At 41.0% G+C, this 26,944-nt stretch overlaps 1 protein-coding gene across 2 annotated transcripts in view; it reads right to left on the bottom strand.

Annotated features, from left to right (window-relative positions):
• ELL2 (elongation factor for RNA polymerase II 2) overlaps positions 1-26,329 on the bottom strand; it is a 49,008-nt gene extending 22,679 nt beyond the window's left edge. The window contains exons 1-4 of one of the 2 annotated variants that reach the window (XM_060235665.1): positions 26,027-26,329; positions 17,142-17,189; positions 2,879-3,000; positions 559-722 (exon numbers count right to left, since the gene is read on the bottom strand). In XM_060235665.1, coding sequence (XP_060091648.1) covers positions 559-722; positions 2,879-3,000; positions 17,142-17,189; positions 26,027-26,158 — 466 coding nt within the window. In that variant the 5' untranslated portion in view covers positions 26,159-26,329. The remainder of the gene's footprint in view (positions 1-558; positions 723-2,878; positions 3,001-17,141; positions 17,190-26,026) is intronic. The other variant, XM_060235666.1, reaches the window with a different exon arrangement.
• Between the last annotated feature and the right edge of the window lie 615 nt (positions 26,330-26,944).

Here is a 26,944-nt window from a genome sequence, read left to right as displayed (position 1 = left end):
TACACCACTGTCTGGTTCCCTTGTCACCTGAGGGGTTAGAGATGGGTATGGGCCCACAAGCTGGGCATAAAGTGGCACAACTCCACACTCAAGACCCCTTATGAGGGTCTTCAGACCATGGGAGGCATGGATGTAGGCTCGGCCTCCACCAAAATTGGATCTAGCCTGATGCTGCCCCTCCAGCCTGTTGCCACAGCTCCAGGCAGCCACTGAAGAGCCAAGGGAGAAATTCTTTCCTTCTGATTGCTCCCCAGCCCCACAGCTGCAAAACTGGCCCCAGGTAAGTTTGGAGGGCTGTCGCATGTTGAGATCTGAGTGGATATTTACATGATGTGTTTGAAAGTATAAATAAAGGTGGTGGTAAACCACCATGGCACAGAGATACATAGATGGACTGGGCAATCTATGGGTCCTAAACAGACCCTACACAATAGGCACTGTTAAAACTTTAAAATTCTCTAAAGTAAGGTAGCATCAACAGAGGATTTAATTTTTATACTTTAGTGTTACAGCAGCTGGCTTTCAACTGTTACTGAGAGGAAAAAAATACAACCATACCTACATATGGTCCACCAGGTTTTATGACCTTTGTACTTCGATTGCGAGACTCCTCTTCTGCCTGGGTCATGCGTTCTCTAGTCATTTGATAAGAATCGTTTGTTGCACACACTGTAATTTTATCCTGTATAAATCCCAGGCAACTGAGCTGCGAGGATCCAGTACTAAACAACAATGCAAAAAACTATATAAGCATCTTTTGAATGCAGACCAAAACCCATTTTAAGAGATACAATTACATTTACCTTCAACCTTTTTTACCTAAACTGTGAACTATAAGAATTTAAAAGATTCCATTCACTTGTTTGAAAGTAGTGCATAAGACTGCTTTCAGACTAACAAAGCTTTGTTTGCAGTGGGCATGGAAGTGGCTTGTTGCCATATTCATGCACTCCATCCATCATTCCTATGCCTGCAGGAAGCCAGCACGTATATATGCTAAGTGAAGTCTTCCAACATTTTGAGGTTCAATGTTTAATCCTGTTTTGAGGGGAAGAAACAAATATCAATGTGCTATTAGGTTCCTACACTTGGATGTCATGTCAAGTTGAAGTTTGACTAATGCTTCCAAAACCAGAAAGCCCCAAGTTGTGCTCCCTGTTAGGAAACAGGAAAGGGAGTGAACTTGGCAATGACCAGCTTTTGTGCACATTGTGAACAAACCTGTGCTTGTGATGTCTTAAAGCAACCTAGAAATAGATTTAAAGCTCAGCAATTAAAACGTGTCCAACATATAGTTACCTGTTGCCATCATTAAATGGCCTTGTTTCTTCAAGAAAAAAAATATGCTGGAAGATTTTGGAACTACTTTTTCTTTGTATGAAAAACTAATTAGATTTGACATTTATATTTGCAACCCAGAGCCTAAATATTTTTGCTCAGAAGAAAGACTGTCAAATGCAGTGTAACCTGTATCCTGTAAAATAGCTCAGAAGGAACATCCAGTGCTCCAAGAGACTTACAGAATAAACATATTTGTTACAGAAAACTAAAAGAAAATTTCAGCTTTCTGTTTAACTTTTTCTTCTAAGTGTATGTACCTTCTCAACCTCTCCTGTGCATCAGAAGTACTCTCATGATTACAAATTGTAGTTAAAGCTACAATAAACCATTAATTTCCAAGAGGCTACAGAACCTTCTATCATTCATATAAATGCTTTCCTATATCCTCAATGCACTTCTGCCAAAAATACATAGTAACATTCCTTTTCTTACATTCTGTAGCAAAGACATGATTCATAACTGGTTTCTTGGATATATTCTCCCTTTTCAAAAACACATGAGTAATAAAGGTAAACAGTTCCTCCTGCCTATTCTTTATCTATTATCCTGACAAGACCACCACGGATGGCACATATTCTACTTGTGCTGCGCCAGCTACACTGGTTGCTGATTGAGTACCAGGTTAGATTCAAGGTTTTGCTTATGACCTTTAAGGCCTTGAGTGGTCTGGGACCGATGTATCTATGGGACCACCTCATCCACTATGTCCCTGGAAGGGCATTACGCTCCACTGGTTGAAATCTGCTGGTGACCCCTGGCCTGAAAGAAGTCCAGCTGTCCTCAACAAGGGCCAAGACTTTTTTAGTCCTGGCCCTGATCTGGTGGAGCACTCTGCAGAAGACATCAGGGCCCTGCGGGAGCTTTAACAGTTTTGCAGGGCCTGTAAGGCAGAGATGTTCTGCCAAGCCTTTGCATGAGGACAGTGATGGTTGCCGTTGTGGCACTTTTTTCTTTCCACCCCCTCTTGGGGGAGTGCCCCCCCACCCGAATGTGATGTAATGACTGAATAAGAGCACTTTAAAGACACCATCAGGGCTTGTAATCTTTTTAATGTAACTTTTATATATATATTATATATATATTATGTATTGCATTTGGTGAATCGCCATATCCCAGCTAGTGCCAGACTCTGGATGATGTACAATATTAAAAAATACATGCATATATATATATATATATATATGCATGTATTTTTTAATATTGTACATCGTCCAGAGTCTGGCACTAGCTGGGATATGGAGATTCACCAAATGCAATACATAATAATAATAATAATAATAATATTAATGTGTAATGCTTATAGAATAACTCTAAAAACCATGTTTGATCTCCTGCTACAAAAACAGGTGCTATTTTGTAATGTAACCGGAAAGAATAATCTGGCATATGTACATTGTACAGGAGTGAATGGAATCTCATACCTGACAGCACAAGTAGGACAGCTAGTGGCTTATGCAGCTCTAACACAATGAAGGGTAAACAAGATGATTCCCATAAACAGATCTTCTCCACCAGAACATACTTCATTATTGCTTACCTTGAAACAGTTTGCTGGACGCAGTCAAAGCTTCCCTGAGGATTATCTTTACCAACATTTGACAAATAGAAATTAAAGGTATGTACTTCATTTGGGAGATCAGTTTTAGGAATCTTAACAAGCTGAAAAATAGAATAAGGCACAAAAGTTTATATACAATGTTACTAATGTTCATAATAACTGCAATGGAACTTTTCTAACAGAGAATGCTATGGTTACATTGAGATACATAAAACTTGGCTTCTTGCCTTACTTGCCTACTTTGCCCTTCTCATGTGGGGGGCACACTCAAGGTCATCTTGGTTTTAGAAATCTTCCCTGAAGCTCCAAGTTGCTAAGCTAATACAGTGTAAGTACCTCAGGAAACTGGAATCTGCTTTCTCCCCACAAACCAGATTTTGTTAGTTCTGAATGTGGCCTGTTAACTGTATGTAACAGGCAGAGCTGACAGAGAGAAAGTCATGGCGAAAGGCCCTCAGAGTCCAAAGGAGTCCATGAACTTCACATTCAGATTCAAAACACTGCCTTACTGAGACACTGTGGCACTAGTCAAATGAGTCCATGAACTTCACATTCAAAACACTGCCTTACTGAGACATCGTGGCACTAGTCACACTGCTTTTGCATTTAGAGATGCTTCTAGTATTATTTAAGTGCCTGCCTGGACGAGGAACAAAAGTAGAATTTTGACAGTTCTTTTGATACCCTGGAGGAGAAAAAATTTACAGTTTACAAATGCCCGGCCTACAACAACTCAAAATGTATATTCTTAACATTTCTCCCCCTCTCTTTTGGTTTTGGAAAGGGAAACAGCTAGCAATCCATTACTGAGGGATGGAGAATTTTAGTGGCACTGGTACTATGCAGTTGGAAACACAGCATACTATAAACCCTGATTCCTTCATTTATGCCCAGGAACTCTGTCAGGATGATATACTGCACATGTTTTCAAGCCTCAAAATAAAACTGTGAACATTGGCTTTCTGAGGCTATAACCTCTTGTTTATAAAGCTTGAAAATATAATTAGGCAATTTACAGTAAAATCCCATAGGCTTAGACTGAACTGTCTCTGCATAGCACTGCACTGTTAATTACTTAAACCATAGGCTAAATTACAGATGACTAAGGCCACTTCCTCGCAGAGGTTTTCCCTCAGCTTCCATTACCATACTCCAGCAGTTTTAGAGCATTCACATGATATTGTGGTTTAATTGTGCTCCAGTCGTTCTTTCCCCATCATCAATATGTCTTTTCTCAAAACTGCTTTGCTTGGAAAGAGTGTTACTGGATGGTTTGGAAGGGAAGGTGTGCATTATTCAAGGGCCTGTCCATATCAGAGCCACTTTCCTTTCCTTGGTGCCTTACAGCCACAATTTTCTCACTTTTTAAACTAGCACTTGATAGACTGCTATGTTACAATCTACTACTTTTTAAAAGTTCTGGTTTTTTTTGTTCTTTTGTAATAAAATAAACAGGTTCTCTGAATTCCAGCTTTCATTCAGAAACAAAAGTATCAATTTTAGCCCTTTCCATTGCAGAGAATGAATGAGAGCTATATGGAGAATTACAATTGCATGGAAGCAATCTAAGGTACAAATTCTGACTGGTGTAACTTAATAAATTACTTTATTTAAATTTTTCTCCACTATTGCAAGTAGGAGTGTATTTTCAAATGAAGTGACCAGAAGTTTTAGCTATAATTTCCCACTACTGCTCTTCTAGATGTGCAAAAATTTCAGACTATTTTAACTATTTTTAAGTAGGTAAAACTTAATTTACTGCTAAAGTGAGTCACAAAATATCATACTTAAAACTCTGCAGCTTCTATTAATAGCTTTTGTGCAAATACACAAAGGCACCAGCATAATGCAGCTATGCTGTTCCTGTGATAGCAATTAGCACTTTATAATCTCTGCGATAACACAGTAATTTCTGTACTGTGCAAAAATACAGTCAAATGTATATAGGAGAGAGAAACAAGCTCTGCCACATGATTTATTGCATAAAAATATATCATGTGGAAAAACATTTGAGACAAAGTAAGTAACATTAGATGAGTATAATGTTCTATATTTGTTAAATTGTTCCCCTTGGGCAACATTATTAAATTTATCTTGTTCAACAAAGTAAGCTATACTCGGAAACCAGATTCAGCACATAAGTACCAATGGGTTGCTAGGCTAGGAAAACCCATACTGATTGTCAGCCAGTTGTGTGCACTCAAGCCCAGTTGTCAGGCAAGGCAGAATTTGTGGGAAAGGATCTCTGGATTGAATTTAGGTGTTTCCCATGTTTTGTTTCACCTGTGGTTAGTGCTATGAAAAGCTTCCTTCAGAAATACCTATATAGTGAAGAGCTACTATTTTGGATTAGGCTGAACAGAACTTGAGAGGCTTTGACACTCCAGCATCAACCTATTTAGCACAGTAGTACAAACTGCCTTCTGCTGTGTTTGGGCTCCCTGCTTTGAGGTCTTTACATGGTAGCTCATATTGCAAAGGTACTCCCCTCACCCCTCTCCTCCAAAAAATCCTGTTTTTATTACAGGAAAACTAAAAATGATGTTGCTACTTTTTATGTTGTGTTATATTGCTTGAGCAGAGGGTGGATGCAGCTCCAGACAAGTCTTGGAGGAGGTGGATTATCTAGACCCATTTCAGGCCTGGATCTGGGACAAGGTCACTCACTTTAACTGATGATCTTTATAGGACAGTGACACAGGGTGTGCACCCCTGTTAATTCTCCTGGATCATGGAACTGCTGTGGACATGCTGGCTGGATTGGCAGCAAGGGACACTGTGCCTAAGTGGTTCTGAACATACCTAAACTGACCAATTCCACAAGACAGTGCTAGGGGACTGCTGCTTGGCACCATAGCATTTATACTAAAAGGTCCTGCAAGCATCTATTTTAGTTTCCTATGTTGTTTGACATCTCCATGAAACTGCTGAAATAGGTTCCTGGGTCTTTGGAGTAAGTATCAAAAATACACTGATTATATCCACCACTATTTCTCCTTCAAAACTGTGACAGGTGGGCCCATAAATCCTGGTCCATGGAGCAGGTAATGGGATGGATGAGGGCCAACTGAAACCTCAATCCACAGAAGATTGGGGTGTTGTTAGTCAATAAGAAAAGTTGCTCAAGGATTTAACCTGGCCTGGAGGGAGGGGAGGTTACTCTTCCCCTGAAGGAACAGGTGTGTAAGATGCTTGTGGCCGCCACCACCTCCTGTATAAGAACATAAGAGAAGCCACGTTGGATCAGGCCAACGGCCCATCCAGTCCAACACTCTGTGTCACACAGTGGCAAAAATTTATATATATACACACACACTGTGGCTAATAGCCACTGATGGACCTGTGCTCCATATTTTTATCTAAATCCCTCGCTATGCTGCTGAATCCTAGCCTACAGTTGAAAATTCAGGTATCCTTTGTGTTATTAAGTGCCATTTATCAGCTTCAGCTGTTCTTCATGATTTATGATCTAACCACAGTGATCCATGATCTAATAACATACAAGATTACTGTAATGCTCTCTTGTGTGGGGGGATGCCTTTCAAAACTTTCTGGAAACTACAGCTGGGCCAAAATGCAGCAACTAGGTTATTATAATGGAATGGTTACAGGGATCATTATCACCCCTATATACTGAAAGAGCTGCAGTGGCTGCCTGTCTGGTCTGGGCACAATTCAAAATACTTTAACATCATAAATGGGTTGGGTGTTCTTGAAAAACACTTCCTTCTGTACTGTTCAGCCAGCCAGTTAAAATCCACTACCCAAGCTCGGCTCTCAGTGCTTCACATTTAGAGGTGAGGCAGGTGACTACTAGAGACGAGGCTTTTTCAGTGGTAGGAACATGCCTTTGGAATGCTCTCCCTGTTGAGCCTTACCTAGTAACCTACTTTACTGCCTTTGAAGTACTAGGTCAACACATTTCTTTTTACTCAGACTTTTAATTATGAAGTTTATCTTTTAAAGCTGTTCTATTGTCTGTTTCTAGTCTGAGGAATGTCTGATGGGTATTTTCAAGCTACTTAATTGTGTTATGCCATTTTTATACCTCTGGATTTGTTTTTAATATTCATGAATTTTATTATATTGTTTTTAACTAGTGAGCTAACTTGAGTAGGTTATGAAAAAGTCATATAAATTCTCTATATAAGCAATAAATATAGGGGGGTACTGAATGGACCTGGATGGTCCAATCTCATCAGATCTTGGAAGCTAAGCAGGGTCAGCCCTGTAAGTATCTGGATGGGAAACCACCAAGAAAATCCAGGGTCACTATGCAGAGTCAGGCAATGGCAAATCTCTTCTGAACCTCTCTTGTTTTGAAAACCCTACAAAACTTAAGTCAGCTGTGACTTGATGGCATTTTTCACTACTGCACTGAATGGACCTGAGCTACAGCCTTTAATATCTATGGAGGCGCAGGTTACTGCCACTGCAAGGGCTGACTTTTTCCATCTGAGGTGGGCCCGACAGTTGGCCCCCTACCTTACCCCTTGCGATTTAGCCACAGTAATTCATGCAATGGTCACCTCCAGATTAGACTATTGTAACTCTCTCTACATGGGTCTACCCTTGACCCTACTCCAGAAACTCCAGCGGGTGCAGAATGCTGCAGCCCGGCTATTAGCATTGATGCCTAAACAGGTGCAGATGCACCCAGTGCTGTGTGAAATGCACTGGCTAACCCTCGAGTACCAGATCCAGTACAAGGTGTTGGTCTTGACCTTTAAGGCCCTTTATGTCCTGGTGCCTGCCTCTCCCAATATGAGCCCCCCCCCCCCTCAGGCTCTGCAAGGCCTGTAAGACAGAGCTCTTCTGCCAGGCTTTTAATTGATCCAGCGAGTGTCCTCTGAAGTCATTGCTTCCCGCAGCACCTTTCTATCTAGGTGCGTAATTTATGCCGAATACTACCAGCCTATATGCAGTTTTTATGACTGGTAGCCAATAACATGGATCCTGGTTTTTGATCTAATCTGAAAATCCTGTAATTGTGATATTGTTTTTTTTTTTAATGTGGTTTATTTAATGTTGTAAGCTGCCCTGAGCTCGCTTTCAAGATAGGGTGGGATATAAGTCGCAAAAAATAAATTAAAATTAATAGCATTCAGATAAACCTACCCTTATTACAATAACTGTACTAATTCATTTCAAATGTATCAATATATTGCTATATTGGTGATCCATGCAATGGTCACCTCGAGACTGGACTACTGTAACGCCCTCTACATGGGACTGCCCTTGTGCTGAACCCGGCGGCTGCAGCTAGTGCAGAACGCGGCAGCTAGGCTGTTGTTGGGACTCCCAAGATGGGAGCACATATGGCCGGGGCTGCGCGGACTGCACTGGCTGCCAGTGGTGTACCGAGTTCGTTACAAAAGTGCTGGTTATTACCTTTAAAGCCCTATATGGCCGAGGACCTGCCTACTTGAGGGACCGTCTCTCCCCATACGAACCCCAGAGAGCACTGAGGTCAGCTGGAAAGAACCAGCTGAATATCCCTGGGCCAAGGGAGGCCAGATTGAAGACTACTCGGGATTGGGCCTTCTCCATTGCAGCTCCACTATTGTGGAACCAACTCCCGGAGGAGGTGCGGGCCCTGCGGTGCCTAGACCAATTCCGCAGGGCCTGCAAGACTTACCTTTTTAAAATAGCCTTCACTTAACACCAAGCCAAGAAAGATTCACTGGATATGTTTTAGCCACTGAATTTTATAGAAGATCTGAGTCATAGCACCATAACGTTAATTTTAATACAAGTTGATTTAATAATTTAATGATGGTTTTATATAATTTTACGGGATGTAGAAAGAATTACTGCCATTTAAGCAACTACTCATAGAAACTATAGCTCCCTTCTTGCACTTATGAAATTGCCCTGTGCTTGGCAGATCTCTGGATCCAATCTAAATCTGGTTTTCCTCTTGTGAAACCATAATTGAAAAATACTATGTGAGATAAAGTTCAAGAAAATGTACAGAACTGCAGCTGTTAATGCAATTTCATACTGACTAAAAAAGCAAATCTGCATTTGCCATTAAGTGCTTATTCAAGAGGCAGCTGCAACCAACCATGGCTGGGAGAAATATGCTTTACACAGCTCTCTAGAGACCTGAGAAATAAAAAAGACTCCTTTAGGAAATGGAAGGAGGGCCTTAGAACCAAGGATGAATATAAACAAATCACCAGTGCTTGTAGAGAAAAAGTTAGGAAAGCTAAAGATCAATATGAGCTTAGGCTAGCCAAAGATGCTAAAAACAACAAAAAAGGGTTCTTTTCCTATGTTCAAAGTAAGAAAAAGAGCATGGACATGGTAGGCCCATTGTGAGGGCAGAAAAGTGAAATTGTAACAGGTGATTAAAAGAGGGCAGAACTGCTCAATTTCTACTTTTCTTCAGTCTTCTCTTCTGAGGGAAACAGTGCTCAAGATGGCAAAAAGAACATATAATGAGGGTATAGAGTTTAAGCCTAGAATCAGCATAGGGGTAGTACATAAACACCTAGTTTCTTTAAATGAAGCAAAGTCCTCAGGGTCAGATGAACTGCATCCAAGGGTACTAAAAGAGATGTAATTTCCGAGCCTCTGGCCATTATTTTTGAGAATTCTTGGAGAACAGGTGAGGTGCCAGAAGACTGGAGGCAGGTAAATGTTGTCCCCATCGTCAAGAAGGGGAAAAAGGAATTTCCAGGTAACTATTGATGCCAGCTTGATGTCTATACTTGGAAATGTTTTAGAATCAATAATCAAGCAGTCATTCCTGGAACATTTAGAAAGGGTGGCTGTGATTACTAACAGCCAGCAAGAGTTTCTCAAGAACAAGTCATGTCAGACTAACCTGATCTCTTTTTTTTAGAAAGTTACAACCTTGCTGAATCAGTAGAATGCTGCAGTGTAGACAGATTATCTTGATTTCAGTAAGGCTTTTGATAAGGTTCCACATAGTATCCTTGTTGACAAGGTAAAATGTAGTTTGGATCCTATAACTAGTTGATAGATCACACCCATAGAGTGCTTGTGAATGGTTCCTCACCTCTTGCAGAGGAGTGACAAGAGGAGTGCCTCAAGGATCTGTCCTGGGACATGTTTTGTTCAACATCTTTATAAATGATTTGGATAAAGGAATAGAGGGAACGCTTACTAAATTTGCAGATGATACTAAATTGGGAGGGGTTGCAAATACAGTAGAAAACAGAAAGAGAATACAGGATGATTTTGACAGGCTGGAAAACTGGGCTGAAACCAATAAAATGAACTTTAAAAGGGATAAATGTAAAAGTTCTGCATTTAGGAAAAAGTCAATACATAGTTAAAGGATGGGGGAGACTTGTCTTAGCAGTAGTATGTGCGAGAAGAATCGAGGGGTCTTAGTGGACCATATGGTGAACATGAATCAACAGTGTGATGTGGTGGCTAAAAAGGCAAATACAATTTTGGGCTGTATTAACAGGTCTTGTGTCCAGATCACATGAAGTGATGGTATCACTTTACTCTGCTCTGGTAAGACCTCACCTGGAGTACTGTGTTCAGTTTTGGGCACCATGTTTTAAGAAGGCTATAGACAAGCTGGAATGGGTCCAGAGGAGGGTGACAAAGATAGTGAGGGGTTTGGAGGTTGAGTCCTATGAAAAAAGGTTAAAGGAGCTGGGCATGTTCAGCCTGGAGAGGCTATAGCTGAGAGGTGATATTATCACCATTTTCAAGTACTTGAAGGGCTGCCATATAGAGCATGATGTGGAATTGTTTTCTGTGGTCTCAGAATGTAGGATCAGAACCAATGGGTTGAAATTAAATCAGAAGAGTTTCCAGTTCATCATTAGGAAGAACTTCCTGACAGTTCCTCAGTGGAACAGGCTTCCTCAGGAGGGGGGCTCTACTTCCTTGGAAGATTTTAAACAGATGCTAGATGGCCATCTGACAGCAATGCAGATCCTGTGAATTTAGGGAAAGGTATTTGCGAATTTCCTGCATAGTGCAGTGGGTTGGACTAGATAACCCTGGAGGTTCCTTCCAACTCTATGATTCTACGTATACCAGGGTACAGTGCAGGAAAGCACAAGATTCAGCTGCCCTCACTGACCCAATTTTTGCTTCTTTTTTTTTAAAAAAAGGACCTGTACCACCCTTCCTACTTTACATGCTGACAGGCAGGCTTGTGCTTAAATATACAATGGCTACCCTATTTGATCCTGAACTTCAGAGTGTTGTCTATTTTCCTGAATCAACAGTTCTCTCTTATTAAGTTCCAATACTTTCAAATCTCATGTGTCTTTGTCAGGTTTGGAGCATAGATTTACTTTACAGGAGGGGGTGAAACCTGTCTCTGCCTCTGCTCTATTCCCAAGACTGCACAACCCTTCTTGCTAGTACAACCATTTACCTCTGTCTCCTCTGTTAGATGTAGTAGGATTAATGTTGCCTATGGTCCTGCCTCTAGTTCTCCTTTCCTGGGTGCTTACCAGTGAGTATACACAAAGCTCTGCCCTACCTAGTAATCTAGATAATGAACAGGATCAATGCTTATACAGAAGACATCCTTCTTAAACCCACTGAAGCAATAAGTAGAAAGTGGCAATGCTTTATATAAAAATGCCAATGGAGAGCTATCCTATTTTGAAGGATCATCCACATACTCCTCTGGTTGGATATTATCTCCGCCAGACAGGTTATTTATTGAATTATACTCTCCTCACTCACTGAACAGGGAACTGAAAGCTGATGGCAAGGCACTTAAATAGTCAGACTGAAAAGTCTCAATCATTACTGAATGTAGGTAGATTATTTTTGCTGACTATTAAAAAACATAGACATGATTTGGGTAAGATTATCATTTTATTACCCAGCCAAACATCCCTACTGTGATGACCATTTCTATGCAACAATGGATGCTTGCAACCCCCTTACTCCCTTAAGAACTCAAATCCCAGAACTAAACAACTTCTTGAGGTTATTTTTTTAAAAAAATTGGTTTGATTTGTAGGTGGGGTGACACAATTAAGCTACTAATTATTTGAAGTTATATCTGCTTATGGACGGCCGGCCCGCCTGCGCCCCAGAAAATCTGGACCGGGCATTACAGGCAGTGGCTAGGTGGCTTAGGCTGAGCGGGCTGAAGCTGAATCCGGCGAAGACAGAGGTCCTTTGCTTGGGTCGCTGCGGCCCGGGAAGGGAAATCCCCCTGCCAGTTTTTGACGGCGCGCCGCTGACAGTGTCGGGCAGGGTCAAGAGCCTGGGGGTAATATTGGAGCCTTCTCTGACGATGGAGGCTCAGATAGCAGCCACTGCCAAGTCCGCTTTTTTTCACCTTAGGCGGGCGAGGCAGTTGGCCCCCTTCCTGGAACGCGACGACCTAGCAACAGTGATTCATGCTACGGTCACCTCGAGGTTGGACTACTGTAATGCCCTCTACATGTGGCTACCCTTGTGCCGGACCCGGAAACTGCAGTTAGTGCAGAACGCTGCTGCCCGGCTGCTACTAGGGCTCCCAAGATGGGAGCACATTCAGCCGGGGCTCCGGGATCTGCACTGGCTGCCAGTAATATTCCGAGTCCAGTACAAGGTGTTGGTCATTACCTTTAAAGCCCTATATGGCCTAGGACCTGTCTACCTTAGGGACCGTCTCTCCCCACACGTTCCCCAGAAAGTACTACGCTCGGGTTCACAAAACCTGCTGGTAGTCCCTGGGCCAAAGGAGGCCCGTCTAAAATCCACCAGGGATCGGGCCTTCTCAATAGCGGCACCTTATTGGTGGAACCAGCTGCCGGAGGAGGTGCGGGCCCTGCGGGACCTAGGGCAGTTCCGCAGGGCCTGTAAGACAGCCCTCTTCCGGCAGGCCTATAACACCTAACTGATAATGAGAACATCTCTGGATGGAACAAAATGCTCCTATAGACCGCTGGTTTTATCTTATCTTGTTTTATTAATTATGGTTTTAATTGTATTTGTAAATGTTTTAAATCGAATTGTATGAATTATTATGCTGTGAGCCGCCCTGAGACACTTCGGTGAGAAGGGCGGGATATAAGTCCACTAAATAAATAAATAAATAAATAAATAAATATCACTGCCAACTTAGCTCTTAATATGCAAAAGGGACACAAAGCAGTCATCAATAGATGTGAACCCTAATGAGTTCCAAGAAATTGTCAGGAACGAAAGAAAATTAAATAGTTTGATAGTCCTAACCATTCTACTGGCTCACTTTCCAACAATAATGCAGTAGATACTAACTGAAGTACAAGCTGATGTCTACTTCACCTGCTACAATTTGAGATGCATGATCATATTTCCCACAACCTTTTATGCAGAATGTGATATCATATATTACTTTATTTTCTCAATGACCATTCTATTACAAAAGGTGACCATATGAAGCAGCTGTTGCCATAACACCTTAATGCTCTATAACAGGGCCTTAAATTGTTATCTATGTTACTCCAAAAACTGTCAGTCAACAAGAAAAGATACAACTATTTAGCTAGCACATAACCACCAGCTTAGACAGGTCAAGTCAGCTGAAACCCTACATTAAACTATTAAATCTGGACCTTTGATATGCATTTAAATTAAATCTTCCCCAATTCTTTTTATATGATTTACTAACTGCTCTCATATAACTTGGCTAGCATCTCAAAGTCCAGGGCAAAGTGACATTTGGAGTAACAGTGGTGATTTAGAACCTTAAGACTATAAGGTATATACAAAATTTAGGATATACATTCATTGCTCTTCTATACTGCCTGTCCTCCTTGGAGTCCACAATGTATATACTGGGTTCCCAGGTGGGAACCCCATCAAGAAAATTATCAAACCTACACCTGCTCTGTAGTCCAGGCAAGCCTGATCTCATCAGATCTTGGAAGCTAAGCAGGGCCAACCCTGGCAAGTACCTGGATGGGAGATTGCCAAGGAAAATCAAAGCTGGGATGCAGGTAATAAATCTACCTCTCTGAACATCCAAGTCCCAGTAGGAGGCACCAGAAGTCAACCATGACTTCCTGGCAGGCATACACAAACTCTCAACCCTCCCTCCCACTGTATTTGAATTCTAAAGTTCAACATCCTTGCAGAAAAATTCACTTCTAAATACCATTTTTCCTCTATTCCCCTTACCTTTGGTTTCCATTTTTAGTGGAGACTTTATGTCCGCAAGGCTCAGTTTTACCCCTCTCTCCATTCTACCAAATGAAACTGTCTATTCTTGCTCTCCAAGGTTGTCTTCCTATCTTCCCAATGTTCCAAAACTATGAAATATATAGACTCTAGGGTACAGTGATTAGAATGTTGGATTAGGATCTGGGAGAACCAGGTTCAAATCCCCACCCAACCAACGAAGCTTGCTGAGTGACCTTGGGCCAGTTATACATTCAACCAGGGCTTTTTTTGTGCCGGAATGCACTGGAACACTGTTCCGGCTGGCATGGTCAGCGTTCCAGCTGCCCATGCCAGCATTCCACCTCAGTCCAGTCAGCTTCCCCCACTGGTCAGCGTTGGTCAGGGGGCCTTCTGGCTTCCCAAAGTCCAGCCGGAGTCAGAGGGCCGAGCTGCGCTTGTGTGGCTTTCATCCTGGCTTTCTGACATCTGGCTGGCGTCAGGGGGCTCAACCACACTTATGCAGCATTTTCACGCTTCCCGACGTCCCACTGGGGTCGGGGGACTGAGCAGCACTTCTGCAACATTTTCAAGGCTCCCCAACTGCCAGCCAGGGTCGGGGGGGGGGCCGAGCAGCACTTCTGTAGCATTTTCACAGCTCCCCAATGTCCTGCTGGGGTCGGGGGGGCGAGAAACACTTCTGTGGCGTTTTCGCAGATCTCCAACATCCCGCCAGGGTCGGGGGGCCCAGCTGCACTTCCGCGGCATTTTTGTGGGTTCTGGACGTCCTGCCAGGGTCAGGGGGCCGAGTCGCACTTCCGTGGCATTTTCGTGGGTCCCCGATGTCCGGTCGAGATCGGGGGGTGAGAAGCACTTCTGCGGCTCCCCGCTGGCTGGGCTGTGGCGGGCCAGCCGCACTGCACAATGTCCTCCCAGGGCCTGGACAGCTGGGAGGCTTTCAGGGCCCAGCTGCTGCAGCGAGATTATTGCTGGCTGGGTTCTCCTCCGTGGAAGAGTCAGCATTGCACTTCAGGTGACTCTCTTCCACCTGCATGGAATCCTTGCTTGGCTCCATTTCTTCTTCCTCTTTCTTTCTTTTCATTTCTTCCTCCTTTCTCTCTCTTTTCATTTTCTTGCTTGCTTACTTTCACTTTCTATCTCTCTCTCTTTCCTTTCTTCCTTCCTTCTCTCAAATATATGACAGCTTACAGTTCTCAGACATCTGATGTTTATTTTATGTGGCTGTTATATTAAGAAAATTCCTGTGCTAAGAGTTCTTTTGGGTTACAGCCAGTGTTCCCTCTAAACTGACTTACTGTGAGCAAGCTCACTGATTTTTAGCCTCCATCTCACAGATTTTTGTCTTAGCTCAGGAAGGATGACCCCAGAGCACAATAATTTATGCAGTACCTCACAAATTTAATGCCAATAGCTCACAACTTTAATGCCAGTAGCTAACAAAGTAGAATTTTTGCTCTCAAGACTGCAGTTTGGAGGGAACATTGCTGCAGCCAGTGCCTCCCAAGTGATTGCTAAGATGTCAGCCCAGATGCTGCATCTCCTTATGATACAGCACATGTGCATATATGAATACTGCCAAAAAAGAAACTTGGCCGCAACTGAATTGCCAGGGTGCCAGCATCCACTGCAAGTAAGGAACAGTGCAATCCTAAACAGATCTATTCAGAATTTTGTAGAACTCTACTCAGTTGTGATTATTTCTAGGAAGGTTAGATTCATGTCCAGTAGCGCCTTAAAGACCAATAAGATTTTTGGGGTGTAAGCTTTCGAGAATCAAAGCTGGGAGGTTTACACCTCAAAAATATTGTCGGTCTCTAAGATGCCAATGGACTTGAGTCTTAGCTGTTCTGCACACGAATACAGCTACCCTCTGAAACTATCCTAAGATATGAATTATAGACACAATGGGAATATGGAGAAATTATCTCAGTGGATTGCATTGAAATCTCCTGGAATAACTTGTTAACTTTTGGGAGGATTATGTAGTTGTGTATGCTTATATGGCACAATTCTAGAGGGAAATACTGAAAAATTCTGTTTCCTACGAATCTCCCACTTTCATTCAAAAAGCAGTTTTCAAGCCCTTATGCCTGTAAAGCCATGACACTAATAGCACAGACTATCCCGATCTCATAAACTACAAAGGGTTGTGGCTCGGTGGTAGAGCATCCTCTTGGTATGCAGAAAGTCCTAGGTTCAATAGCCAGTTAAAAGGATGAGGTAGGAGGTGATATGAAAGACCTCTACCAGAGACCCTGGAGAGCTGGACAAAATTGTTTCTATTTCCTTTTGCACAAGACTAGGAGCCAAAGGTTGTGTACATTCTATGTAAGCTATGAAGAAAACTCACATTCACCCACACTATTCTGTTAGTGTGGGTTGTTTGACCCTGATAAGCATACATAATTTTCCAAGAAAAAAATGTTAGTGACAGCAGATATATGTTCGTCATAATACATGAAGTATGTTTGGACTGCCCAAGTGATATATGTGCACACTAGCTAAAATACATTTTACTTGACACATTACTAAGGAGCAAAACAAAAAAACAGTAAACGTTAAAGTAATCAAACAGCAGCAAAAATATGAAACCAGCATTTGTTTTTACACCACTAATGTTCTGACACTGTGGCAGAACACAGTACCACTACCACAGGAATCCAGCAGCAATTTACTTGCATTTTTTTTAAAAAAACCTTTCCTTTCTGACCCAAAGTACTTCAAAATTTAAACAAGATCAGCTAAAATTACCATGACACTCATTACCAAGACAGACATCGGCAACTATTTACACATTAGTACCCCAATAAGCCTGTTTTCAAAAGTCCTTTTGAAAACTGTGTCATAGTAGACATAGGTAAGGAAGGTATTCTACCTATGCAAGCTCCACTGTAGAGAAAACGCTGCCCAATACAGTTGCAGACCTGACCTAGAACAGGAGACGAAGTCTTATCTACTGATCTCAACAAGTGAGGGTGAATAGGAAGAAGAGATTCAATTGCATGGCATACTACACATGACTGTTGACTTGGAAAAAGTTTCTTATCTGGCAGTAAGCAGGAGATAACTATTATAGCCATCTCTCATATTTTTATCCACACTTCGACAGCGTTATATTTTAAAGATAAGTACTCACCCCTTGGAGTCCTTGAAACTGAATGGAAGGTCGAGAAGAAATCAAATTCTAAAGGAAAAGAAGAGGAGACCTCTCATTAGAATGGAATTCAGGATCCAAATATAAAATCTTTGATATGTATAGAATCTGAGCTCTGAAATCAAGTTATCTTTTACTAAACTGAAGTAGAATAAATGTAATTTTATCTAGTTAAAAGACAGTGAAAAGAATTGGTTTCCACAAGAAAGTGCCCAATTTAGCAGTCACAGCCCCTGCTGAAATAGTTATTGGACGCAAAGCCATTACTGCTAATTTAGAAAATCTAAACTGTAAGCAACATTTAAAATATTTTACAAGAAATGGTTTGTTACCTTTTAATGGGCTGATTTAATATGCACAAATACAAAAAGAAGCCTGCTAGCTAAATTTGTTTTGGCCCAAGTAAAACTTATGAATGTGAATGGAAATCTTGGAAATGACCCAAATACAATAAAATTGAGTGAATAGCTTTATTGTAAGCAATCTATGCTTTATACTAAACAAAGAAAGTGGCAAAAAGTGATATCCAATTAACTGTTTAAAATCTTATTTGGTGCTTCATACAAGATAAATTCAGTTTTTCTACACCAAAATTATAGTTTCAGGCCAAACTAAAGCAGGATGCATCTACCAGAGAATATATTTTATGGCCAACACACTGTATCAAATGTCTCATATGTAACTGATTTCCTCCCAGTATAACATACTTGATATTGGTAACAGCATGTGAATTTAATTTATCACCTCTTATTCTTTTTGATGGAGTCCTCTATGGTACTTCATCACCAGCACATCAATTAATACTAAATGGTCTACAAATGAGTTTGTGCTGCAGAAATGAATCCCTATCTCCTTTTTTATTTACTTTGCAGAAGTCAGTCACTTAGTATATGTATGTGCATATCTCAATCTCAATCTCTTTCCCTCTTGGTTCTTTGTTTTCTAGGGCAAACTTTACTTTTCAGATGTAAATAATAGCAAAGGTCAACAGTTCACACAATAAGACATACTGGTGAACAACTAATTACAGAATCCTAAGAGTTGGAAGGGGCTATTTGGCCATCTAGTCCAATTCCATTCAATCCAGGATCAACCAAAAGCATCCCTGACAAATGTTTGTCCAGCTGCTGCTTGAAGACTAGCAGTGAAGGGGAGCTTACCACTTCCCTAGGCAGCTGATTCTACTGCTCAACTGCTCTTACTGTAAAAAAGTTTTTCCCAATATCCAGCTGGTATCTTTTCACTCATAATTTAAATCCATTATTGTGAGTCCTATGCTGCCAACAGGAACAGCAGTTGCCCTGCTCTAAGTGACAGCCTTTTAAAAACTTAAAGAGAGAAATCATATCCTACCTCAACCTCCTACTCTCCAGATTAAACATTCCAGAGTCCCTCAGACTTTCCTCATAGGGCTTGGTCTTCAGGTCCATGATAACCTTTGTTGCTCTCCTCTGCACCTACTCCATTCTGTCCACATTCTTTTAAAAGTGAGGCCTCCGGAACTACACATGGTACTCCAGGTTATACCTTGATACATCCCCAAGACTTCATTAGCCTTTTTTGCTGCTGCATTACTCTAACTGTACTTACAGTCCACCCATACCCCAAGATCTTGTTCACATATACTGCTAACTAGAAGTCTGTCCCCATCCAGTATGTGTGCTTTTCATTTAATATTAAATTTCTGCATAAGTCTCACAGTGATTTGAAATTAGTCTTCAGAAATGTAGATCTTATTAAGGTAGCTGATGAAAACCATTGTATACACCAAAAGAAGCTACCTGCTTCCATCTTCATTTTTTCTTTCCATACCCCCACCCATCTCTCAACACAAAGAAAGGTTAAGAACAATATTGTTTGTATCTCACATAAGTAACACTGTAATACTAACGCATTTTATAATGAGAAAAGGGACCAAAAATAAAGAGAAAGGGACCAAAAATCATATGGATATTTGTGAATCAAAGTAATGCTCAGTAGGCACAAAATGTTTGCAATAATGAACTTGTACTTTTCCAACAAACACGAATTTGAGCAGACTTCGGAGGATGGTAGAAGACAGGAGGGTCTGGCGTGAATTTGTCCATGGGACGCAAAGAGTCAGACTCGACTGTGCAACTGAACAACAACAAAACTTTTTCAAATTTGTTGTGTATACAAATATAAGCTAAAATAAAATATCTTTGGTGTATAATTAATGTGAAGCATTACAAACATTAGAAAGTGCTAATGTTAGACAATATATAATGAACATTTAAGATACATATCTGCAGTTGCTTGCAATCTCTAGTAACTTGATTCTGGAAAAAAAATCTTAAAAGAAAAAACTTCAGGAGGAAAAACTTTGTGCATGTGTGTGTGAGTATGAGATATACTTAAGAGACAAATGTTTATATATTTTCATAGAATAGCTGTGCAGGTCTGCAGCAGAACATCTAAATTTGCATCCAGCAGCACCTTAGAGACCAACAAGCTTTTTCAGGATATGAGCTTTTGAGAGTCAAAGGTGTCTGACAAAGGGAGCTCATACCATGAACATCTTGCTGGTTTCTAAGGTGCTGCTGGACAAAATTTAGCTATTTTACATACTGCAAAACAAAGTGTAGTTTAAACTACACATATCTGGACACAGAGCTATTAAGAGTCCAACCAATGGTAAAAAGACAGAAAGAACAACAATTCAGACTAAATGTCACCTATCAGCCAACTATTGTTTTTTCAGTTTTCTATTACTCCGTTTCCATTTATTCTTAGATTTTAAGCTGCTTTGGGCACAGACGTATTTTGTCTTTTGCAAAATTTCAATCATACTATAGATGTTATATAAGCAAACTTAAAAAGCATATTCCAATATTGCATATAGAGTGCCCATGCATACCCTAGATTTGAGGTTTACTTAATATGGTATGTGACGGTTACCCACTAACATGCTTGGCGCAGCTTAACTTCAAAGGCTGTCCACATTTTAACCCAAAACAAGAATGGACTGATATCAGCACCAGTGCTCAGACTCTGAAGCAATTTTTAAATTTCTTAAATGTCAGTAGGAGAAGAGAAAGGAAATCAAACTGTTGATATAATATCAGTAGTAGAAATATGAACACCCACCCTGACCCTAATGTTCTTACTGGCTATTTATGGGCACATAAAAAGCTAGCCTTGACACACACACACTTCCAGCAGTATTAGTTATGAAGCCAACCGTTAGGAGTGTAATCATATTTAGAACAGATCCATAGTAGGAGGCAACCTGGCCCACTGTGAACACCCTGCTTCCACTCCCCCCTCCCCCGCCCAATTAAACTATCCTGAGATCACTAATGAAATAGAAGGGGAAAAAACATTCTTCCCTTTAGAAAAGTTTACAGGCAAGGAAAGAACAGGTTGCAAATTTGACCAACTGTAAAGGTACATAGATTATATTAGGTTCATTTTTATTTTAAAACATGGTATTTCACAAGAAACACCAGAAATATAAAGTGTGACCTTTGCACGTCCGTCTAGCTTAACACCATAAGTATTTTGAAGGATAAAGATGTTTAGATTAATAGTAACGGCATCTGCATTCAGATGTCATGAACAAACCACAGTTTGCTTGTGATGTGAATGAGATGGAAATCCTCAGTTTATGCACTCCCTACCCACTTCCCTTGTGTACTCAGAAAAGACTGATTTAGAAGCCATCAATCTTAGTGGAGGGAAGGAGTGCAGAAGGCTCAGGATTTTGAATTTGTTCACATCACAATGAATTATGGTTTGTGATGTTTGCATTTGCTCACTTACTGAAGTACTCAGAAGATGGTTTTAAGACCTCCCTTGTTCTCAACATCTTATCTTGAGGTGAACATACCCTATATGCCTTATTCTGGTTAAAGGCTCACATAATAAAACCAACTACCTCTAATGAAATCAACCAAAAATTCTATTTAAAACGTATTTATGCGGCGTTTCCACTTTCTCCAGTAATGAAGGACAAAGAAGAACAAAAATTGGAGTCAGGGTCCAAAATACCCCTCATTGAAAACATCAAAACTACACAAAAATGTAAATAGGGTCAAACTGACCCCACAGCTTTTAAAGCAGGGGTGTCATTTGTTATGAGGGCCGGATCTGACATAAATGAGACCTTGTTGGGCCGTGCCATGTCGGGTTGGGCTGAGCCATGTTGGGCCGGGCCATGTGTTTACCTATTTAAGATTAGGTAGCAGAGATACACATTTTATAAAGAACATAGACAAACACAAATATATATATTTTAAAAAACTTAAAACATGCTTAAAATGTTAACACTCATTGGTCTTAAAGATGCTTTCTTTGTATTTCTCCTATGGGATACAGGGAACTGGGCAAAGGATGCTCTGGCGTTTTCCTTCCTTCCCCCAGGGGACCGGGGGAGGGGAGCCTCAGCCAATAGAAGGAAGAGAGGCTTGGCTCAGTAGCTCCACTGTGCAATTGAGAGAGCCTGCCAAAGCAAGCTATTCCTCCCCCCTTCCTCCCCAAGGGAGGAGCCTCAACCAATGGAGAAAATACAGGTTTTCTCTGAAGCTCCTATGAGATTGAGCAAGCCTGGCAAACCAAGCTGTTATGCAGAAGGAAGCAAGACATAGGGAGAAGAAAACAGATGACAGCCAGTTGCTTGGGAGTATGATTCGGCCCCCAAACTGCATGTTTGACACTCCTGTTTTAAAGCATAAGGCACAACAGGGAATCTGTAAAACTGTTTATTTTATTTATTTATTTATTTATTTATTTGGGATTTATATCCCGCCCTTCCCACAAGTGGCTCAGGGCGGCTTCCAGTGATAGATCCAACAAAATTACAAACTGTTTATTTATAAGAAAACAATCATTTTAGCTATTACAATATTGGAACTTAATGTAATAATAATACAATCTGGAAAAACAGGTAACAAAAAAGTGTCTTGCAGAGGGACAGAATGTCCCCATTTTCTAAAACTGCAATGCAGTTCAATTTGAACTTTGATCTAGCACAGCAAAGGGAAATAATCAGATGGCTAGAGGTTATCTAAAGTTTGAGGCTGAATGGCTCCATCAATTCTGGAAAATGTGAGGATGAAAAGATGCTTGCAAGGCAGGTCCCTGGCTTGTCTTGCAGGGGGATAGAATAACCCCATTTTCCAAAACTGCAAGACAATTCAATTTCAGCCTTTCCATGTGGCTAGAAATATAAGGGAAGCTTTGATAGAGCACAAACACAGGGCTTTTATATGCTTTACAATTCAGGTTGCAAACACTGGTTTCCCTGGGGGTAATTTCAACCCCTAAATACAAAAGTGGTGTAAAAACCCCAAAGCCAACAAATGTCTATATCTATTTATATCTATTATGGAGAAAATTTTAGTTTTCACTATTTACTTCACCTTCCTATAAAATAGAAATAATAAGTGTTGGTTCATCTATTTGAACATGGAAACAGTGCTGAAATCAATTTTCAGGAGTTGTTGTGGTTGCTAGAAGCCACAATTTATCATTATGTATAGTACTTTCACTTTCAAGCCAAGTCTATTGGGGTAGAATGATCCTGCTTTCCCTTTTGATAAACTAAAAACTTTAAAAAAAAAGGCTGAGGGGGAATGGAAGAGTGTGACTTAGAGCACTGCAGTTCACTGGGGAGAAAGCATAACAGAAGTTTGGTGTCCATATAAAGCTTTAAATGGGTAAACCACTTTTTTTTTTAAGATTTCACAAGTCAAATGAACCCCGATGCCTTGGATGTTGTTGATGATGATAATCTTTATCAAACAATATTCCAACTTTAATATCTACTTTATGCAAGCCTTTTTTGTAGAAAAGGCCCAGCAGGAACATATTTGCATATTAGACCACACACCCCAACATCACCATTGTTTATACAGGACTTTTTTTAAATAGAAAAAGCCCAGCAGGAACTCATTTGCATATTAGGCCACACCCCCTGATGCCAAGTCAGCCCGAACTGCATTCCTTCTAAAAAAACAAACAAACCCCACCCCACACACCTTACTTTATGGCTTTGTAACTAGCTGCTCAAACGGTGGCCAAATTTTTTTCTTCAAAAATTCTTAAGTGTGTTACAGGCTGCAGGAGTACACAGCACAGTTTTGTTATGAATAACATATGATCTTTTGAAATTTTATTACTTTTTATTCATTTACACAATGTGATTATTTAGCTCTAATAAAATATTTTTCAGAGCATTATGAGACATCTTTGATTTTAAAGCTATCTTTGGAGTTAAAATGACATTGTTAATCACATCTAATTTTAAAAAGTTAAAGTCTTCCTCTAAGAAACATTTACTTGCAAAAGCAGCTTAGCAGAAATCAGCAGAAACTTTAAATAATGATGTACTATAACATGCAACAGTATCATGATGTTTGGATTAGTATTGACAAAGAAACTTCAGAATAACTTTTTAAATTGCGGTAAGTATAATGTTATAATTGTGTGGATTTTGCATTTCATGTTTAGTTAATTTTGAGAATGTTGCAAGTTCAACAATATTTAAAAGCTTCTTTTCTTCTGTATCACAAAGCAGAATGTCATACGTTATTTAAACTGAAAATGCATTATGGAAGTTTACAAACATGCACTTTCAACCTCAAAAAAATCTTCATAGTCTCTTTAAACATGTATATAGAATAGCACCACTGCATAACTGCATTTTCTTTTTTAATAAACCCTTTCCCATAATAATACACAAAGTAAGTTTCAAGATAGGTTAGAAAATTCTTTAGTATCATAAGCAAATCATAGAATTCCAATGTCATATACATAAGTAACATTATTATGTTTCATTTAATTTAGGTGACCTAAAGCCACTCTTAAAAAATATTCACTCTAAACTTCACGGATGAATTTTTATAATTTGTTCAGAAATTAATGACCTTCTGAAAGCAAAGAAGAATAAGAAACACTTGCACATCCAACCATGCATTGTTCCGTCTGAGTTCTAACCTCTGTTAATTATAAGCAGGAGGAGAGAACAAAGAATGGTTAAAGCAGCACCTGATAAAGCTTAAAAGTTCTCACAGTAGTTAACAACTATAGCTTTCATAGAGTTTCAGCTTTCTTCTGCATATACTGCTGAAAATAAAGTTGACTTTTGTGGATCATCTGGCAGAAGCAATGATTTTAACTCCGGTTTAACAAGGGAAAGAGCTCCTAAACATATAATTATGCAGTGTAAAATCCAGAGACTACACTGTTGAATGGCTGTGGAGGCAGGGGGAATGCTGAGCCAGACATGTTAGCACACAGAAGAAGCAAGATCACTGAAGGAGGCTTATTCACATACTCTATTTTAGAGTCAACTGCTTATTATGAAGAGAAGCGAAACAACCATTAGTCATAGGAAAAGGCACAATTTGGAGGTCAATTCTGGGAAAACCACGTCTGAGTCATCTTTCTGCATGAAAATTTGCAAAAGGAGAAAAGCACTGAGGCTCAGAAAATAGAGTCTGCTTTCTGTCAAGAACCTGTTATTTAAATTCTGTTTGGTTTTGGTATATTCCTAGCTTATCTTCAGAACTACTACTTAAACCATGTCAAAGGAAGACTTTTGGAAGAAAGCCTGCTGGCACTATGGAAGGCATACACTATTACTTTTTTTTTTTTTTAAAGCTTCATCAGCACCTTTTCATCTTTCCAGGCTTTCTGCAGTCTAATACAACAGCTATTCTAGATTTCTCAAACAAAAATAGTCGTTTTAATTAAAGCATAATTAATTTGAAATTCCTTGTTAAGAACTAGCCAATTAGACCTTAATAATCTTCACTGAGCGAGAGCAGTACACGGCCGCTTCTAGTGTCCGCTGAACAGACACAAGTGAAGGCTCAAGTTACTGGAAAGCTAAAGCAAGAAAAAAATTGAAACAAGGACTATCATTCCTCCATTTCCTGGCACAGAATATATACCTTTTCCCAGTTCTATTCAACCGGGATGTAACCCCCTCTTTTAACATTAGCAAGCTTAAGGGGGAAACCCATAAGGGAATAAAACTCACAAAACTTTTCCTCTTAACCAAAAGCAACAAGCTTTCCTTTCACCCTCCTAAATGTTAATTTTTACAATTAACTCTGATACAGGGCATCTGGTCAAGATAGAAGAAACAATTTTCTTAGCCACATTATAAAGACGTGCAATAAAAATGTCATAGTTGCCACTGTCACTTAAAATAACACTTTCAGGAAAGAGACCTTGAGAAGTGAGGCCTAATACACTATCCCATCCAGGAGGAAAAAAAGAGAGAGATCAGCAAAGAGAAGAACTAAGCTCATAAATAAATGACAGCTCAGCAGAATCTGCCTCATCTGGGAGCTGCTGGCTTCGGTCACCGCCAGTTCCGGAGAGACTAGCTGGCACGGACACCGAGAGAAACGACTTTCTACTGTGAATGCGATTTTAAAGGAATCGGCATCGGCCACTCTCTTCCCTTTAAGTGGGGAACAAGAGCCAACTGTAGCTAGGCATTTTTCAAAATCTAAAACTTTTAAATATAACCGAGGGGGGGGGGGAGGTAGAAAGCTTCAGCGGGAAATGGGGGGGGGGGGGTGAGTCTAGTAAGAATTTTGATTTAAAGTGATCCTATGAATAGGCAGACCATAAAGAGTGACGATACCAGAAGGGAAGAAGCTGCCCATTCACCTCAGCTGGATCCCAACCGAGCTTCATCAACTACCCTTGCAGCAAGTTCTGGCAGGGAGGAAGGGGCGACATTCGCTACTCGAGTGCAGGAATAAGGAGGGACATCGTGAGAACGACCTCCCCTTGTCCCTCAGGGAGACCCACCGTGAGTCTCTGCCACTCAACCGGCGTGTCGCCCCCCTTTGCTGTGGGAGAACCGGGGTTTGTGGGTCGCCCCTCACCTTACTGCCCTGGTAGTTTTCCAGCGCTCGGAAGGCAGTTTCGGTCAGCTTGACATGCAGCACCGTGATGTTGTCCTGGGTGATTCTGCCGCAAGACACTCCATACCTTCTCCCTTCCTGCAGCGCCGCCATCTTACGCCGCCGCCCTCCACCCCACAGCCACCACTGCCACCGCTGGGGCCGCGAAGCCGCCACCGGAGGCTGCTCCTGCTGCTAGCGCTGCTTCAGCAGCTACAGCCATCCTGGCGCTGACGTACCAGCCAGCTTCGTCACCGCGCAGCCGCCGCGACACCCCGCCCACTGGGCACAACGTCCTTCCTTGCCCCACTTCGCACACCCCCGCCACGCCCCTTTCCCCACGCGACAGACACCCGGCCAAGCCGCCCCACGCGAAGACGACACGCCTACCGACCTCCCTCATTGGCCAGCCTTCCAGCCAGTGTGAATGCGAAAGCGACTTACTCGAGGTCAGCGAGAGAGTAGGGGGGGGTGGAGTTGTCGGTTGACGTCAGCGCAGATGGTTTTTAATCGTGTTTATATCATTATTGACGCTCGGGATTGAGTCACCTGTGGGGTCATTATGTACCCTTGGCCGTTAACGGCCCTAATGGGTGCTGCCGCATCCTCCTCCTGCTTCCTTGTCTGCTCACTGGTATCAATGTTTCCATATCCCGTTCTTGCAGATCCTCCGGAGTGTCATTCTCCGTGACTGTCGCTTGGCATCTTCCTGTCTTTAATGTTTCCTTTTGTGCTTCTCCTTACACCCCCTTCCGAAGTGCCTCCATGAAGCTGTTTCCTTCTTTGTCCATATGCTTGCTTGAAGCTTCCATTCAAGATCATGTCTTGGAACGTCTGCAATAAATAATGTATTTTACTATTTATTATCACCATATTTGAACATAAATTGCTTTACAGTTC

The sequence above is a fragment of the Heteronotia binoei genome, chromosome 4 (genome assembly GCF_032191835.1).
Source record: "Heteronotia binoei isolate CCM8104 ecotype False Entrance Well chromosome 4, APGP_CSIRO_Hbin_v1, whole genome shotgun sequence".
Taxonomy (NCBI): domain Eukaryota; kingdom Metazoa; phylum Chordata; class Lepidosauria; order Squamata; family Gekkonidae; genus Heteronotia; species Heteronotia binoei.
The sequence above is the reverse complement of the archived record's forward strand: the minus strand, read 5'-3'. Positions and strand labels throughout refer to the sequence as shown.